At 49.5% G+C, this 19,333-nt stretch overlaps 1 protein-coding gene across 3 annotated transcripts; it reads left to right on the top strand.

Annotated features, from left to right (window-relative positions):
- Positions 1 to 85: 85 nt before the first annotated feature.
- On the top strand, positions 86 to 18,653 carry KLHL36 (kelch like family member 36). Of its 3 annotated transcripts, none has more exons than XM_048316297.1 (5): positions 86 to 301; positions 4,545 to 4,626; positions 8,233 to 9,306; positions 10,208 to 10,365; positions 16,636 to 18,653. In XM_048316297.1, exons 2-5 carry the CDS (start codon positions 4,567 to 4,569, stop codon positions 17,189 to 17,191), a joined length of 1,848 nt encoding a protein of 615 aa, XP_048172254.1. In that variant the 5' UTR covers positions 86 to 301; positions 4,545 to 4,566; the 3' UTR covers positions 17,192 to 18,653. The 3 variants fall into 3 exon arrangements, with proteins under 3 accessions (XP_048172254.1, XP_048172255.1, XP_048172253.1); XM_048316298.1 differs by lacking the exon at positions 86 to 301 and adding an exon at positions 4,094 to 4,428; XM_048316296.1 differs by lacking the exon at positions 86 to 301 and having other exon boundaries at positions 4,095 to 4,626.
- Positions 18,654 to 19,333: the final 680 nt, after the last annotated feature.

Here is a 19,333-nt window from a genome sequence, read left to right as displayed (position 1 = left end):
GCTCGGCTGGGCCTGCCCCTGCCCGGCCCCTCCCGGTGCGGGGGGACCGCGGTGATGCAATAGCCCGCGGACGGGGGCGCGGGGGCCGCGGGGCTCGGCCCGGCCCGGCGCGGCGCGGACCCGCCGCGGGGACGCTTTACCCGGCCGCCGCTGTGTTGGCAGCGCCCCGATGCTTTGGCAGCCGCTGAGGGCCGGCAGGGGGAAGGAGGCAGAGGCGGCGCCCGGGATGGAGCGGCCGCCGGCGGCGCGGCGGGGCCGGGGGCCGGGCCGGGCGCACGGGAGGTAGCGCAGAGCGGAGCAGGTGAGCGGGGGGCGAGGGGCGGCGGGCGGGGGCGGCGAGGGGCGGGGATGGGGGCTCCGGGCTGGGCCGGGGCCGGGGAGCAGCGGGGAGCGCCGGGCCGAGCATCGCCCGCAGCGGGGGAACCATCCCGGCCCCTGCCTCGAACGGCGGCTCCGGGGGGACTTTGGGTGGTGACAGCCGCTGCTGGGCCAGGTGTGCGCGGGCGCTGGGGCCCGGCTGTGTGTCCTTGTGTGTGTCTGTGTGTCTGTGTGAGCGTGTCCGTGCTGTGTGCGAGCGGCTCGCCCCGTTCCAATGCAGCGATCTCCCCCTGCCGGGCTCCCAGCGCTGCCCGGGAGCACTCCCGCATCTCTGCGAGTCACTGTGCTCCGGGGAGATGCGGGCTGTCGGGCAAAGGCTGCCTGGAAGGCTGAGCTTCAGTCCGACAGAAACAGAGACGGGTCTCTGCTTTGCAGAACTCGGCTGGAGATAAACAGCGCCAGGTGATGTCGTGCCCAAAGACTGGAGTTTTACAAACCAGTCCTTAGGCATTTTAGTGGGTTTCTACCCTAAACCCATGGGGCTGGGTTTGCAAATTTAATAAAAACTACATTCCATGATAAAAAGTATCACATTTTGTTTCTTTTAAAGTTTGCAGGGGATGATCATTGTTTGTTTCACATCAGTGTTGTCCATGTGAAGGCTGAGCAGTAGGAACCTCATTACCACACGGTCACTAAGTGTTGTCAGACATCTCGAGGGACAAGATCTCCAGAGCGAGCACTGACTGCCAGGGACCCTTTGCTGCCACACAGCCCCAGTCCTGCACACAGCTCCTTCCAGCTGCATCCCCGTCCCTGGATGATGTGAGGCTCCCAGAGCTCCGGGGCCCAACATGGGCATTGCTGCAGTGCATCTCTGACTCGATGAGGTCATAGGGAACAGGGAAATATTCTGAAGTCGGTACTAGTGTAGGACACTGGGTGAATCACACTCAGTATCTGCAGGCTGAAGGCTGCAGATGATAATATAATCACACATTAATAGTTCTGGATTTATATTGATTTTCTTTCTGAACTGCTTTTAGGAACACTTTCCTTTTCCAAAGCCTTTCTGCTGACCATTATCTGCTCATAAATATATTTTTTGTGGTCTGCATTTATCATCCATTGGCACTTGCTGCTGTTTATACCTGTAACACTGCTGCTTGTCCTTGTCCTTGTCCCTTCAATCCCTGATCCTCAGCTCCTGATGTTTCCTAGGGGAGAGGTGGGTGACTCCAATGTCATCCCCTTAGGAGGGGAGAACCTTATCCTTGTGCAGGTATCTGTGACCCAGTGGCTGGAGCGTTTGAATTCTGTTAATCACGGACTTCATGCCTCACACTTTTCAGTGCCAGATCCAAACATGAGAAATGTACACCTTCCTTGTGTGACCAAACCTCTTGTCTTTGCTTCTCTTCCTTGTCTTTCACACTTTTTCAGGTTGTTTTTTTTTTTTTTTTTAATGCATGGAGGGATAAGTACTGTGCTCAGTTTCATCCAGCTGTAACTGGAGTGAGGATATTACCTACTTTTCTGATTTTGGATGAGCTCTGATTTGCTTTTCATATGGCAATTCTGAGACCTCCTGAACATGGAGCTTTTCATCCTGTCAGGAAGATGTCACTGGCCTGGCAGAAATACCTGTCATTGTCCCAGGAGTCCTTGGAGAGGAAGCACAAGAGAAAGTGAGGACTTATGGACCTCCTCAAAAAAACATCTCCAGCAGGCATGAAGTCCTGGGAATCTGGACTGACCTTCAGCTGTCTAGACTGTACCATGAGGTTCAGGAAGGGTCTCAGAATACTTGGAGGGAGCTGAGTAAACAGGATGGCTCTGCACAGCCATGGGCCCCCAGGAGAATTATCTCAATTCTGAAACACACCCCTGCAAGTGCCTTGTTCCTGTGGCTCTTTGCCATCTTCCCCCCTTTTTGCTTTTTTCTGATATTCCTCTTTGTCCCCAATCCTACTTCTCCATCCCTGTCTTCTTTGCAGGAGCATAGAAGGGAATGGAGAGAACAATGGTCTCTTTCAGGAAGAGGTTGCTCTGAATTTTCAGATCAGGGTTAGCATTGGGGTTATAAATTTTCAGGTCACAGTTAGCATTGAGGCTGGCAGCAAAGTGGGATTTCACTCAGACAGTCGAGGGTCTTTATCCAGGTCCTCATGGTCACAAGGGCTATAGGAGAGACCAAAGCTGGCAAAACCACTTCCCATCTCCAGACTCAATAATCAATAGATCAGTAGAAGCCCATCATCCCCTCTGGTTTCCTGGGGTGTCTGAGGAACTGGCTGGATGCTGCTACCCCAGCAGGGGAACCACTGCCTGCAGTGGAGGGTGGCTGAGGCCGGGGCAGGTGGAGGTGCTGGCACCAGGCAGATGTGGCACCCTCCCCTGTGTCACACACTGTGCACATCATCCTCTGCCAGCGACGGCAGCCCCGTCACCCCTGGGACACGTGTCCTTGGTGAGAGCAGATGGAGCCTGGACACACACACAGCCTTCTGCTGTCCCGGCGATAACCTCTGGAGGATACCCAGGGCTGCTGGGTTAGCGAGGGGCTTTGTCCCTTGTAGTGTTGTGGGGCGACCATTGTGCTGAAACTGGACCCGGTGGGTCTGTGCAGTGTCTTTGCTTCTGACTTCCCCCCTGAGGCAGGGAACCTTCAGCCTGCTGCTCACCGCAGGGTGGGGTTTGTTAATTTTAAGCCTCCTGGGCTGTAATAAATGAGGGAAAGCCCCACTGGGGAGGTTCATTTCCGAGGTCAGGCAGTGTCGTGCCAGGTAAGCCAGAGGAGATGGTGATGGGGTTTCTAGCTGCACCTCCCGCACCCACTGCACAGTTTATCACCGCTGTGCAAACAAAACACACCCGCGGTCCCTGCAGCCAATGCCCCTGGCACGGGTACCCATGTCCGCCTCGCCTCAGGCCCTGCCAGCACCATCCCTGACCCGATCTATGGCAGAAACAGCCCCAAGGGCTCCTGTCCGTGCATCCCCCGGTCTGGGGGAGGAAACAGGGAACCCCGAGCTCCCGGGATGTGCTGTCCATGCATTCCCGGCCAGGAGCAGGGAACAGCCCTGAGCTCCCGGGATGTGCTGTCCGTGCACCCCCGGCCAGGAGCAGGGAACAGCCCTGAGCTCCTGGGATGTGCTGTCGGTGCATCCCCGGCCCGAGGCAGGGAACAGCCCTGAGCTCCCGGGATGTGCTCTCCATGCACCCCCTGCCAGGAGCAGGGAACGGCGCTGAGCTCCTGGGATGTGCTGTCGGTGCCTCCCCGGCCAGGAGCAGGGAACAGCCCTGAGCTCCTGGGATGTGCTGTCGGTGCATCCCCGGCCAGGAGCAGGGAACAGCCCTGAGCTCCCGGGATGTGCTGTCGGTGCATCCCCGGCCAGGAGCAGGGAACGGCGCTGAGCTCCCGGGATGTGCTCTCCATGCATCCCCGGCCAGGAGCAGGGAACGGCGCTGAGCTCCCGGGATGTGCTGTCGGTGCATCCCCGGCCAGGAGCAGGGAACAGCCCTGAGCTCCTGGGATGTGCTCTCCATGCATCCCCGGCCAGGAGCAGGGAACGGCGCTGAGCTCCTGGGATGTGCTGTCGGTGCATCCCCGGCCCGAGGCAGGGAACAGCCCCGATGGGTCCTGTCCGTGCATCCCCGGCCCGGAGCTCGTTGTCTCCCGCCGGGGGATCCCCGCCTTGCCCCGCCCCGGCACCTCCCCCGCTGCTCCCGGCTCCGCTCCGGTCCCGCCCCGCTCGGGTCCCGCCCCGCCGGCATTTCCTGCCCCGGGCGCGGGGCGACGGGCGGCTGCAGCCTCCAGGAATTTGTCATCGCTTTGTTTTCCCCGCTTTTTTTCCGCCCGGATTTTCTCCCAGCTGCCGATGTAGCCGCGGGCGCGGGGCCGGGGCCGCTCGGTCACCGCGGCCGGGGGGCTCCGGCCGGCCCCGGGCAGCGCTCGGCGCTCCCCCGGGAACCAGCGCTGAGTCCGGAGCGGCCGCCGGTACCGGCGCCGGGCTGTGCCCAACTTGTTGACACAACCGACCTTTGACAACACCGAGGAACTGCACCGAGCAGGGAAAAATAGTATTTTTTAACTCGGACATTTCCAAGGTGCGGATCAGCACGTGCCGGTCTGGGAATTGCGCTCCCTGCTCAGCGCAAGATGCCTGAGAGCGGTCAGGAGGGGCTGGCGAGCTGCTGAACATCTTCCTGTGCCTTTGTTGCAGAAGTGCTGCGGATCGGGCGGTCATGGAGGGAACCCGGCAGAGCAGGATCTGCCGCCCGCACAAGATAAGTGAATCCTCAAAGGTTCGTACGATTTGTTGCCTACCAAAAAAATCCCGCGACAGAAACAATGAGGCTGGTGGGGGTAGAGGGTCTCCTTTGGGTGGACTGCTTTGTGGGAATGTGAATATTCTGAGTTTTTAAAAAGAGGTATGGAAATGGTGGTTTACCTGCTCAAGTATTTTTGGTAGAAGTTGCTGCCTAGTGATGAAGGAAAAAAAAGAAAAAGCAGCAGCAAATGGGCATCTGCTCATCATGACTCATAACTTAGAAACCCACATCATTTCAGCACAGTAGTTTCTCAATACTAAAAATTCAGTCATTAAATGTGATGTGTTTATTTTTTGTACTGATCCATCTCGTAAAATCCCAGCTCGTTACAGAAGCGAAGCTGGGATGACTCTTTAGATTCAGTCTTGGTTTTGTACAAGACAGGAGTTTTGATCCTGCAAACTGTGGTTAGCCCAGAGAACTCGCAGAACCTGAGTTGCTCTCTTAGGTTTGTCTGGTTGATTTTCTTTGTATCAAATCTCTGTCTGCACAAATACATTGTTTTTATTTGTGAAATCACAGAAATCCATCTCAGGCAGCTCTTTATGCAGGTCCTCATGATGATTTCCAAGATGTTAGTATCAGCTGTAATTATTATGTTCACTTTGTTTCATGCCAGTGCAAGCTGCTTTTGTGTTGTAGTTACAGGAATTGCAGAGCAGGTACCTTGTAATACCAGAAAAAAAGGGTGGAAAAGAGAAACTTTCCAGTGCCTTCATCTGTCTTACCAAAGTTGAATGAGCCAGATCTCATTTTCTTTTGCACCACTGATGAGCAGCAGTACTGCATTAACAGTCTGAGAGAAATCAGATCTTTGAATCCAAGAGAAGCTGAACTTCTGCTCTAACACAATTGATGAAAGATAAATAGGACTAATTTTTAAATGCATCCCTACCAGTATAATCTTTCCCTCTGTGCTGATCCTGTCTGCAGCTTAAATGGTTTAGTCTGAATGTAATGATAATTCATCACATTAAAAATTAATTAACTTGACAGCATTGTTTTATTTGCTTGCTTAGACAGCAGCTGTCACTATCTGTTAAACTTAGAATTACTGGATAATGCTAAGGCTGTTCTACAAAATATAAATAGCCTGAGAAAGATGTTGAAGTTCAGTGTGAAATTATCTTGGTTTTGAAATGTGCAGCTCTCAGCTCCTGCATCTTGCTCCCTGAACAAATGAACTTGCCGAGTGGCAGAAATATGCTGATGTATTCCAAGAGCCTCCAATGCTGTGTGGAATGGGTTCATGCCTGATTCCTGGAGGAGCAGTGCTTCCACATGGCAACAAGGATTTCAGGAGTGCGAGTTGCCGGGCGTGTTTGCAGGCAGGATTACGCTGCTGACTCAACATCCAGCTCAGCAGAGAGGGATCTCTGGCAAATCTTATATTCCAGTGTAATCTTGTTATGCGTGATGGTATTAGGGAATATTAGAGAGAAATGATCAGCCAGTTCCCAGGGATGAGAGGGAGGATGGGTTTGGTTCAATCCTATCCCTGGTGAGTCAGATTCAGGAGAGGGTGCTGCAGTTGTTATTTCTTGTCTGTTCATCTGTCACCATCAACTGCCCTTGATTATAGCTGCCTCAAAAGTGTGGTTTATCCTTTGCCATATTTATTCTTCCCCCCCCTCTCTTCCACCCCCTGGTTTCTGCTTAGTCTCCTGTACAATATCAGCTTTTCCCAACCTCAGGAAAACACAGATAAAAAGCTTTACACTCCTTAAACCCCATTTTTTTTATGTTACAGATCTCTGGCACTTTTAGTCCTCAGTGGAAGCTACTTTGTTGTCTATGCCATAGATCCCTTTTTAAGTTCAGAGGTGTGATGAGTATAAGGCAAATTAAAGAGTTTTGACCCAGAAACCTTTTAATTATTGAAGCCTCTTCCCTTAGATTGGTTTAACTCTGCACACTTGAATGTTCAGAGCTATTCCAACAGCAGGATTTTGGCAGCTTGGGCTCCATTGTTTAGAAAAGAACATAAGGAAATAAAGAGAATCTGCTGGGATGTCACGCCAAGAGCAGCACAGTTGGTTGTTAATTTGGGTCTCAAAAAGCCCCCTTGGCTCTAAGAATCAAAGCTTTTCCATCCAGGTGGGTAGAGAGGGTCCCACCAAGGTCTAACCAACCCAGTAATGGCTTTTCCAGACTGCTGTGATCATGTGCTCTCTGCTTGGGAAGCCAGAAGAGCCACAGATAATTAGGATTTCTAGGAGAAATAACAGTTTGGTGGTGAAGGGAAGGGGGAGTGTCTGGGAGGTTTGAAGGTCACCTGTGTGACCTTTTCAGGTGTCACCTCTGGGAATGCAGCCTGGGGGTTTAGGACTGGGCAAGAGGCAGAGAGCCAGGACTGGTCAGAGCTGACTTAGGTAGGATACAAGGATGTGCTTCCATTCCACCCCTTTTCACTTCTCTTACAAGTTCTTACAGGCTCTGCCTGGTTTGGATTTGGTAATTAATTGGTTAATTAAGGTATTTGGTATTTGCATTTACCTTAACCTGGCTTTTATTAAGAGACATCACAAGGTAACCGACTGTGCCATCACACATTTAATTCCTCCAGAGGGTGGTCCTGAAACTTCACTTCACATGCTGGACTGACCAGCAGCGTTCAGTTCGTGTTCTGCAGGATGTTTGAGGAGTAACAAAACGTTTCCATCTTGGTTCATCCAAAGGCCAGTGACATGAGTGTGTGAGAAGAGAGGCAAATGCTGGTTGCCTCAAAAGCTCAGTGACACGTCCGGAGCTGGTGGTTGGAATGTGTGGACCAGAGGGATCCCAGAAGGACACTTAATGGATGTGTCCTGAGGGCATTTTCCCTTTTCTTTAAAAGAAAAATATCTACTCCTATTCATTTAAACAAAACCTACCTCAGCTTCTGGAAGTGAGGAGAAGCCCTGTGGGAATCAGTTATCCACATGTGTGGCTTTGCACATAAATAAACAGCTATTACTTCTGAGTGCAGTGTGTGTGCCTGGAATAATGTGGAAAGAAAGAGAGGGATTTTACCCTAAGCAGCTTAGAAATGCAGAGTTCTGGAAAGATTTAAGAGGGGGTAGCTGTCAAGCAAGCTGTAACCCAAACAATACATGGGCTGAATGAAAATTCAGAGTGCTGCTGCGTGTGTGTCTCCCACTCCAAATGCTCAGTGAGTAGCTTAGCTGGGAGAACTCTGTAAGGAGTCATTTGGGGGACAAGGAAGAAAGGAAATGTCAGCAAGATGTCTCCGAGACAATGAGTGGAAGAGTTTCAGAAAATCGTGCCTGTATAACTCATCAGGGAGGAGGTTTCAATGCAGGAGGTTTCAATTGTGGGGGAGGGAGGAGTAAATTATAAAAAAAGGGAGTAGGAAGCAGTAAAAGCCTCCTTAGGATTTTCAGTGAAGGTGAGGAGCTCAGGCTCATACTGTGGCACTTGCCAACTATTTCTTGTCAGAATTTATTATAAATGTGAATGTGCAGCACAAAAAAGTTGTCTCTGGCTTCTGTATGACTGCACTTAGTGGGAAAACACATTCCACTCTGGAACTGATCTTGGTGGAGGTGCCTCTTGCCTGATGCTGTTTGTGTTTCCCAGGTGTACAGGTGGGATGACCACTCCAGTCTGGTTCTGCAGAGCCTGAACGAGCAGAGGCACCGAGGCCTCTTCTGTGACATTGTGCTGGTGGTGGATGAGCAGAGGGTCCCGGCCCACCGGAACCTCCTCGCCGTGTGCAGTGACTACTTCAACTCCATGTTCACCATCGGCATGAGAGAGGCCCACCAGAAGGAGGTGGAGCTTTTCGGAGCCTCCTACATCGGTCTCAAGGCTGTGGTGGATTTCCTGTATGGCAGCGAACTGTCTCTGGATGGAGGAAATATCGACTACGTGCTCGAGACAGCTCACCTGCTGCAGATCTGGAAGGTGGTGGACTTTTGCTGCGAGTACCTGGAGAACGAAGTCAGCGAGGAGAACTACCTGTACCTGCAGGAGCTGGCCTCCATCTACAACCTGAAGCGCCTTGACTCCTACATCGACTCCTTCATCCTGCAGAACTTCGGCACACTGTCCTTCACCCCGGACTTCCTGCAGAACATTTCCTTGCAGAAGCTGTGCCAGTACCTGGACAGCAGAGACGTGCAGCAGGAGTGTGAGCACGACCTGCTGCAGGCTGCCCTGCAGTGGCTCACGCAGTACCCGGAGCGGGAGAACGAGGCTTACCAGGTGCTGGACAACATCCACTTCCCCTTGATCCCCAAGAGCGACCTCCTGCACCGAGTGAAGCCTGCTGTGTGCTCGCTGCTGCCCAAGGAAGCCAACTGTGAGGGGTTCATAGAGGAGGCAGTGAACTACCACAACAACGTGACGGCGCAGCCGGTGCTGCAGACCAAGCGCACGGCCCTGCGCACCTGCGAGGAGCGGCTGCTCTTCGTGGGCGGGGAGGTGTCGGAGCGCTGCCTGGAGCTCTGTGATGACACCTGCTTCCTGGACACCAGGAAGGGGCAGTGGGTGGCTGAAACCCCTCTGCCAGCCCGGCGGAGTCACCACTGTGTCGCAGTCTTGGGAGGCTTCATCTTCATAGCCGGGGGCAGCTTTTCACGGGACAATGGAGGGGATGCGGCGTCAAATCTCCTATATAGGTATGATCCCCGCTGTAACCAGTGGATAAAGGTGAGACTTAAGCTGTATTATTTCTCTGTTCAAAGTCCTTAATGTTCAGAGTGTTTTCTCCTTTCTGGTGGAAGGACAGGGCTTGTTAGAATAGTCAACATGGCAGCACTTCCAAATGGAAAGTCGAGTTAGTTAAGTTGAAGCAGATACTCAAGTCCTTTGTGGGAATGCTTAAATTACACAAAGAGCAAAAGAGTTTGGGGCAGATATTCAGCTTCACTTGGGATTTGGGTATCTCATCTGTAAAATTTCTGATCAGCATCCACCTGCAACTCTTTATATTACTTCTGGGATTAATGCTGGAATGGACTTAGAGGTGATTGCTTGGTTCATTTTCCTCAAGCAGTAGTACATATAAATCAAAAATGGGTATGATGTAAAAAGGAAATGTCTCTGACAATTGTCAAATGTCTCTGTGCTAAATGTCCCTTAGAACAAGCTCTTCACTCCCAGTCTTCCCCAAGACCCTGTGGCCGTGTGGATTCCTGTATCAGCCACTCGCTGTTCCTAATGAACCAGTTATGGTTCCTATATGGACCTGTTATGGTTTCCATATGAACCAATCAGGATTCCTCTATGAATCAGTCATCCCAGATGGTTCATTTGTGGTTTTCAGTGACTCCAATATCTGTTTCTTGCAGAGTTTGGGAAGGAGGTCCTTATAAACACAAATGTTTATAGAGCAACCTGTCTCTTAGATGCATCCTGTTGTCCCCTTGCTTGAAAATGGATGCTACTGCAGAAAAACAGAAGTGTTTTATGAATATAATGGTCAAAACCAGCTTCTCTCCTTACCAAATAAAGGGGAAGGAGCAACTGCCCCATCCTCAGACATGAATAGCCCTTAAGCCCCTTTCTTACCAGACACTAGAAGATGTCAGCAGGTTATTTTCTTTGCCAGGTTGCCTCCATGAGACAGCGACGAGTCGATTTCTACCTGGGAGCGATCACTGACATGCTGGTGGCTGTTGGTGGCAGGAATGAAAACGGGGCCCTGTCTTCAGTTGAGACCTACAGCCCTCAGAAGGACTCCTGGACCTACATAGCAGGACTGCCCAGGTAACTGAGCTGTTTGGGAAGTCCCCTGTGTTTGAAGAGTGGGAGTAAAGGGAGCTTGGGTGACTTTAGCTGATGAGTGGGATCCTGGAAAGGAGGGAAGGCGATGTAAAACCAACGTGGCATCAGCCATAACAAACCATAGTAGCATTTGGGATCTGAGCAGGCAGCGTGCCTCGTGTCAGTGAGGTTTTAATTCTCATCCCAAGGTGCATTTGGAGGATGGGAGGGAGAGCTCTGATCATTTCATTCTGCAATTCTTAAAAAGCTTTTCCTGAGACCACTTGGAGTGGAATATTTTCAGAAGCACTTTCACATCTTGGTCAAAGGGGGTTGTCATTTCTTTGGCCCTCCTTTGTCACCTTAGTGTGATGATTTTCCTTGTAGGGTGTTTCTCTGTGTTTGGCTGCTCAGATTGGCTGTTGCAGTTAAATGCATTTACCTGTATTGGAAATACAGAACCCTGGCAAATGTGAGCTCTGTCTCTCTCTCAGTTTGAGTTAAAACTTGGCTGTTGTGCTTTTTGAGAGGTTTAAGCCCAGCAGCTCTTGTGGTAAAAGACAGGACATTGCTGTGTCCTGAGTCAGCATCAGAGCAGTGACTTCGTAAGGACAGCACAACAGCATGTCATGTGCAAACAGCGACTCAGATTTAGTGATGTTTCATATTTGTGGGAATCACAGGGACGTTGGCTGTATGGATGGTGTTTCCATGATGACTGAAACCTCAGCAGCAGTGCTTGCTTTCCTGGTGGCATCACAGACCAGGTTCCTGCAGTTTGGTTTGAGAGTTCAGGGTTTTTCCCTGTTCCCTGAGCTGCAGAGCTGCAGAGCCAGAGGCAGCCACTGAAGGCACAGAAGCCTGTTGCCCAGTTCTATTTTGGGCAGGTGCTGCAATGCAAGGCTGATCCAGGCTAACAGCTGGGCTCGAGTGCTCTTCACAAGCAGGATGCTTTTTTATTTCTGCTCACACAGACAGATCCAGCAGTTGGGGCTAAACACCACAGTCCTTCCTGGGAAGCTGTGTAGGAGAGTATCTTCAGGTCCTAAATCCTTCTGTTAACTGGGGTCACCTGTGAGATGTATCCTATATGGATATGTTTACTCATAAATGATCCTGGGGACGTTTGCACTGTTGGCTTAATCCACCCAGCCTCTCTAAAACGGGGCAGTTTATCTGCATCTTCCAGCTGCTACCTGTGTGCTGGCTTCAGGAATTCTGCAGCTGCAGCATTTAAAGTGAACTTTGACTTGTGGGGGTTAATTTTTATTAGATTGCCTGGCTGGTCTGCTTGGACTAAAAAGTCCCCCTTAGGGGACAGACCCCTCTTACACTCCAGGGAGTTGGTTAAGTTATTCCTGCATCCAAACAAATTATTCTGCATCCTCTCTTCCTGTTGCTCTGTCCTTGGCACCTTTGGATTTTCTGTCTTTTCAGCCCTTTTATTTCTGTTTGGGTCTGGGCAGTGACTTGTCTGCAACAACTATTTTTTCTGCACAGAAGGAATAAGGCAAAAAGAACTTCATGCATGTTGCAAAAAGCCAGACTCAGAGGTGAGCAACAGGAACCTTTCTGACACACGTCCACTGCTCGAGCTGGGCGAGGAGTGGCTCTGGCAGGTTTGGGGCTGCTGAAAAGGGTCGGGGCAGGCCTTCCCTGAGGTACTTCAGGTGGAGCTGTTGGAGCGAGTGCAGAGGAGGCACCAGGATGATCAGAGGGATGGAGCACCTCTCCTGTGAGGAAAGGCTGAGAGAATTGGGATTGTTCAGTCTGGAAAAGAGAAGCTTCAGGGTGGCCTAATTGTGGCCTTTCAGTGCCTGAAGGGAGCCCACAGGAAAGATGGAGAGAGACTTTACAAGGGCCTGGGGTGCCAGGACAAGGGGGAATGGCTTCCCACGGGCACAGGGCAGGGTTAGATCAGATATCAGAAAAAAATTCTTTGCTGTGGGATGGTGCAGCCCTGGTACAGGTTGCCCAGAGAAGCTGTGGCTGCTCCGTCCCTGTGAATCTGTGATTTTATGACAGTGGAGGAAGGATGAGAGAAGATTCTGTGATCCATTCAAGGCTAAAAGCATTCTAGCTACAGTTTCTACTGCTTAGTCCAGTCTTCCCTTCAACACACTCGTCATCTGATCTGTTTTCCTCCTCACCACATGCTTTTTTTCCTCAAACAGATTTAAGTTCCTGTTTCACTCAAATAACATCTCCCCCAGCCCTATTCTAGTATAAAGACTTTTCATGTAGAGGAAACCAGAAGCTCCAGTCCTCTGCTTCCTGACTGCCTGATCAGGCAATGTATCCCAACAAAACTGCCTCTTTTCCCGTGTTTGTCTGTCTTCTTCCCTCCAAAGAGAACATGTGCAGGTGTTTTGGTCCTCTTGGGTGCATGACCACCAGGAGCAGGCTCCGTGCTGCACCTCTGGTGCCATTTCTGACTGCTGCAAGCCAGCAACTGCCTGGAATCCTGTTCCCTGGAGTGACAGGCATGCGTTGAGGTCATTCTGGGGTGTGGGCTTGTGTTGTTCGACTCGAGCTGTGTGGGTTGGGACTCTCAGAGGTTGTTTGTTAAAGCTTCTATGATGAACATTCAGAAAATGGGTTTGGTTTTTTGCTTCCTAAGGGTTAGAGCTTGCCATGTGTGTGGGGATTTGCAGGGGAAAGGCAGTGGTTGTGTCCTCGAGCACACAGGCCTGGCCAAATCCCGTGTCCACGTTGCTGTTTGCGGTCTCACTCCTCTAAGGAAGAGCTTTACAAGCTCTTCTTTATCTCCTCTTACCCCTGTCTCCTTCCCACCCTATATGGTCAAAACAACACGTTGTTTTCCCTAAACACTCTCTTGGAAGGAGCTGAGCTGTTTTGACTGAACTCATGCTGTCTTGCTGGAGCAGAAAACAGCCTCTCGGGGCAGATGTTTAATGGGGAAAACTCCAGCCAAGTTGTCTAAAGGATGGACCTGTTCCAAGCCTGCTACGAGGGAATTCATTTTGGCTGATGCTCATTAGGGTCCTTGGTTGTGGGGTACCTTTCCCTTTTTTCAGAGAGGTCCTAAATTTTTTGCCCCTTTTCCCAGGCTTTCTGGGAGCAGTTTCTGTCATAGTTTCTAGCCCGGCAGGGAGCAGCGGTGGCTGGCGAGCTTGCCAGAGCAGGAGGTGGAGCAGTGTGTTCTCATTCTGAACAGACCATGAAAAGGTCTGCTGCAGACAGCAGCGAAATTAACTGAGTGGCCCTAGGTTAAAGTTTGGCAGAACAACTGAAAGCTGTTGTGTGAGGAGCTGTGTTGGAACAGGCTGGGAAGCGATGGTATCTGCTCTGCCGGTTGGGTCATGAACGATCTCGCAGGGCTACAACAGGTGGACACCGACATTGAGAGCAACCACAGCTCACCTGGACTTTGGTTGGAATAGGGAAATCCCAAAGCTTTGTTGAGTTAGGTGTTCTTCTGTCTCAGACAGTAAATGGAAGGTTTTCTAGCATTTGAATGGTGTTACTGGGTCAGGAACCAATTTTTCAGCATTGTATCTGGGTTAAGGCATTCAAAATCGACACCAGGCTCCAGCAGATGTTAAAATCAAATATCCTTTCTCTTAATGCCTCTGCTTTTTTCTGGCCACTCTTGCAGAAAACACTGCCAAAATGCTCAATGCTCTCTGTTGGAGGATGTCTGGACCCACTGTATTGATGTGCCTTTTCTGTTGCCCATTTAGAAATGCCCCTCTCTCAATCACAGGGCTTGTAGAAAGGATTTCTACTGATTGGTTTCAATGTACGCATCTATTTCATGCAGTTCCAATGAAAGTGATGCTATTTAGGATGAGCTTTCAGAAGTCAGGCAAAGTGAAATACCTCTGGTGCATTTCAGTAGGTAACTGTCCTACACTGGGCAATAACAAATTGATGGTCGATTTGGTGCTTCAGATCTGATTGTTTCTGTCAAACCACTCTTGTAGCTGTTGCTGTTCCCTGGACACAGGTGTTGACTGAGGCAAAAGAACAAGATCAGTGCTTTTTCTGCAGCTGCCTGTGCTGGGCTGCATGCCTGTGCTTGAGAGACAATGGATATTGCTTGCTTACCTGTACAGAATTCCAGCGTAGGAGAACATTTAACCTACTTCTCCAGAGGCCACGCAGGTTTTTATTAACTTGGAGTAATTTTTTTCCCTGACTGGTGAATACAGTGTGATTGCCATCAGCAGTGCAATAACGCCGGGTTCTGGGGTGGATTCGATGTCCTCACATTGTCCTCCTTCTGACCCCTCAAAACTCCCTGGTACAGCACAGCCTCCAGGCAGCTTGGTGGTTACACGTGGGTTTAAAGTCTGCTGCAGTTTGAAATGAACTGAACTCAAGCTGTCCATCCCATCCCCAGACTGACCATTTTTAAACCCACACCTGTGTATGTAGAGAAACACAGGCTCTGACAAGCAGCCCAGGAGCCACTGGACATGGACAGTCCTGGTTCTTGTCTGGAAGAGGCCATAAACAAGATGAAGCAGCATCTCTGGGCACTTCACCGCCATGGTATTTCTGTCAGGGGTGAAAGCTGAGTGCATGTGCTCAGGGTACATCGTGTCCAACAGAAGCACTGAGTGTGAATTAACTGCTTCCATCCTGAGGCAGATTGAGAGCCATGGAAATTTTGAGTTGCCTTTTTGGATAACTATACCTAAGTCCTCTCCTTTTTTCTTCCTGTCTTTTCCCTGAGAGGCCAAGAAGCAGAACAGCTGTGAAGTCACCTCTGCAAGATCTCCAGGGCTGGTGCTCCAGCCCCCATAGTCGAACAGACTGTCCTGGTCACTCAGCATTGTCAGCCCAAGCCTGTCAGGGATTTTTCTGTTTCTTGTAGCAGGAACCTATTAAAATATCTGATTCAGACAGGGATCAGAGGTTTCGGTAGGCATCTAGAATAATAACCACCTTTTACCTTGTCTCAGAAGTGTTGTGCTTTCAGGGTAAATGTGGGGTTTCTTTTCTAGTCCATCTTGTCCCTTGGCACAGAAGTGCTGGCACTCAGGTGTGTGGAAGATGTTACAATATCATTTGTGTGGCTCAGAGAAACCATTACCCTGCGAAATAAAAACAGCTCAAGGTTCTCTCCACACAGAGTTCCAGCGTGTTCAGGCACGGTTCAAAGGCTAAAGCAGTGCTAACAGAGCTTTGTCTGCCGTGGAGGTTGCTGCGTTGTCTCGAGTGCCTGACTACAAAGGATGGTGGTAGAGGCTGGTGAGTGCAGCGTGATGAGTACATTGCTCTGTGCCCGGTGGGCATTGAATCGTTTAGGCTCCTTGGGAGAGCCAATTTGCTGTGGCTGGTGCTACATCTTTTGACACTTCAACTCCCCAAAAAGAGGAAAAAAAGACATGCAGGAACGATATGTTCAAAGCAGCTGATGCTGTTCATCGCCTTGGCTGTCCATTTCTGAGAGCTGAAAGGGGTTTGGTCAGGAATAGCCTCGTGTGAAGTTAAGAACAGCCTGGAGATTTAGGTTTGTAGTGGTTTTACTATGGACGATAAAAGGGAGTTTCTCTCTGCCCTGTGGAAGCAGTGTGCATGGTGTTGATTCTACCATCTTATTTTCTCTTACTTCACCATGATCTGTGATGGATTGGGCTCTGTTGCCTTGTCTTGGGGTGACCAAAGCAGTTCCCACCTGTAGGGCAGTGGTGGTAGAGCAGGCAGACAGCTCATGAAAAGGACACTGCCTGTGCTGGGACTGCAGATGAACTGGGCTGAGTGGGTAAGAAATGTGACCTGTGATCCTGGATCTGTGCCAGGGCAAGGCAGCAGCAATTTTCTTCTTGGTTTCTCCTGGTTAATCCCTACTCTACTGGTAAGTCTGAGAGGTGTCATGATTATTTCCCCTTTCTGTCACAGAAGCCCGTACTGAGATGTGGATTTTTTCCCTCTCTGGCCCTCTCAGACTGACGCAAGCCAAGCACTGGAGCAGGAAAATGGGAGTGAAGGTCATGCCAGTAGAGCAGGATGGGTTATTTCTGCTGTGTGACACACTCTAGAGGATGCATTAAAAAGTGATTCTCATACCTCGGTGCTCTGCAGTGACTTGCTATGGAAAGGATGATTTAAAAGTGGTTGTCAGGCTGTGCACTCTGCAGTGCAGGATGAGGCCCTGTGAATGAGAGGAGTTACTGGGTAACCACGGGATCAGGGACTCTTCTGCCTTTAGTTACTGTTTGTTTGCTTCTTTAGAACAGTCTCAGCTGAATGCTTGTGTGTCTTGATAAAATCCATAAGGACTGCTCTGTTTGCCTGCCCCAGGTTCACCTACGGCCACGCTGGCACAGTCTACAAGGAATTCGTGTACATTTCAGGAGGCCACGATTACCAGATCGGCCCCTACAGAAAGAACCTGCTGTGCTACGATTACCGCACGGATGTGTGGGAGGAGAAGAGGCCCATGATCACTGCCAGGGGGTGGCACAGCATGTGCACCTTGCAGGACAACATCTACTCCATTGGCGGCAGCGACGACAACATCGAAACCATGGCTCGGTTTGACATCCTCAGCGTGGAGTCCTACAGCCCCCAGTGCAACCAGTGGACCAGAGTGGCCCCTCTGCTGCAAGCCAACAGCGAGTCGGGGGTGGCAGTTTGGGAAGGCAAGATTTACATCCTCGGAGGCTACAGCTGGGAGGAAGCTGTCTTCTCCAAAACAGTCCAGGTCTATGACAAGGAGAAAAATAAGTGGTGCAAAGGGACGGACTTGCCCAAAGCGATTGCCGGAGTGTCCGCATGTGTCTGTGCCCTGAAACCCAAAACAGAGGACAAAAAGAAAAAGACAAAAACAAAAAAACATCAAGATCGAGGAAGATGACCACTCCTGGATAGCCACCCTTGGATGGTGGACTCCAAAAGGACCTTGTATTTAGACATTTCTATCTAACCTTTATTCTTTTTCTTTTTAAACAGGATGGGGTGGGCATCTTCTGGAGCCTCAGAAAATGTCCACTTGAATGTGGGTTTTGGATTAAACTCATGTTTAAGGTAAAAACAACAAAAGACACCAAAAACTCCCCCTCTTGCTATACAAAGGGTGATGTGGCCAGAGAGGTGCTGCTGCTTTTCTGAATGTTGAGGCTTAGGCTTTTCCTTCTGTGGTTCACGACATTTCCACATACATCGTATTCTATCGACGTTTTAAGGAAGTTTTTAAAAACAACTTTTATACTTTTTTATACCACATTTTGCTAACTCAGTCTCTCGTTTGCCATATGTTACATTGTTGACTGTAGAAGCTGCTGCTCTGTGCTCGTGACCCCGGTGTTGGCGTCAGGAACTCCTCGTTTGATGATCTTTGGTCTCTGTGTGGCTTGGCCAGGACGTGGTGCAGCTGTTGGAGCAGCACTGGCATTCCCAGCATTGTCAGGCAGTCAGCTGGAATTGGGACTATTGTCACAATTCCAGCTTCCCCAGAGCCCAGCTCGCCAGCCATGCTCATAAACACTCTTTATTTCAGTGACTGGTGATCTGCTGAGTGGATTTCAAGGGCTTTGGTTTAAAGTTCAGCTCCTGATCATTGCTGTTATTTTTTCCTCAGTCCTCCCCTCCCATCTCCCTTTCCATGTATTTCAGATTTGCCTTTTCTTCCATCTGGTATATATGCAGGTGGTATCCTGCTACCCTCATTCTTTTGTCTTTTTTTTTATTCCCCAACTACTTTCCTCAATAATTGGAAAACACTAAGAAAACATTTTTGCACTTAATTTCATTTGAAACTCTGGTAAATCCAAGACCTACTACAAGTACACATGTACTGAAAGAGGTAACTGAATAAATTTCTGGAGTGCAAGGAGGTTATGGGTTGTTTCTTCAATGCTAAGAAAACTAGTTGGAATTAATTTTCTGAAACTCCCTGAGGTTCCTTTTTGGTGGTTGTTTTTTTTTTAATCTAAAAAAAAAGCCTCAGGAGTCAGTCTTTCATTTGCATTAATAGATTTATTTTAAAGCCTTTGTATACTGCATGAGGTAATGGTTATTCTTTTTTAGCCTAAAAATAAATTTAAAACAAAACCAAAAAAACCCAAATCAAACACTTTGGTTATGACAAGCTCATGGACAAGTTTTTGGGGTTATTTTTTAATATATGAAATCCTTGTTATGTTGACTGACAACTACTTAATTTTTTGGGGACATTTTCATGTGTAACTATAGAATAAAAATTTCAAAGACTTGCTTTGTTTCTGTTACTGGGTTGCTTGTTACTATATCCCCTCTTTTAACGTGTTTATGTATTACATTAATGTCTGGGAACAATAAATCCAGTTTAGAATATTCTATTCATCGTGGTCTGACTTGTGTATTGATTTCACTGAGGTTTTCCTTTTTGATTAGTTGGAAAAAAATAACCCTGTAATCATTTTTCAGTGAAATTGATAATGGTGGAAACATTTTAGTAGGAAGGTAAATTTAACAATATGAAGTAGAAATAGAACTTATTTAGATAATTCATCTTTTCTGCATTTTTCTGCTCCAGCCAGTTAGAAGAGACAAGGGGGAATGGCTTCCCACTGCCAGAGGGCAGGGTTAGATGGGATATTGGGAAGGAATTCTTCCCTGTGAGGGTGGGGAGGCGCTGGTACAGATTGCCCAGAGGAGCTGTGGCTGCCCCATCCCTGGAAGTGCCCAAGGCCAGGCTGGACAGGGCTTGGAGCAACCTGGGATAGTGGAAGGTGTCCCTGCCCATGGCAGGGGTGGGAACGAGACGGGCTTAAGGTCCCTTCAACCCAAACCATTCTATGATTCTATGAAATTCCTTTCCACATTTTTGCAGCTCTGACAAAAGACCCAATCCAGTTTGTAGGGTGTTTTCAAAGACAGTATTTAATGGGGTGTAGATAAACAATTATGATTTCTTAACATTAAACTTCATTGCATGAACAAAAGATGGCTTCAGTGCTCATCGAAGCAAGCCTTGTTTCCCCTGGTCTGTGTATTGGGGAAAATACCAAAGCCAGAG

This window comes from Corvus hawaiiensis, chromosome 12 (genome assembly GCF_020740725.1).
Source record: "Corvus hawaiiensis isolate bCorHaw1 chromosome 12, bCorHaw1.pri.cur, whole genome shotgun sequence".
Lineage (NCBI taxonomy): Eukaryota > Metazoa > Chordata > Aves > Passeriformes > Corvidae > Corvus > Corvus hawaiiensis.
Note: the sequence above shows the minus strand (reverse complement) of the source record. Positions and strands in the feature narration are given on the sequence as shown.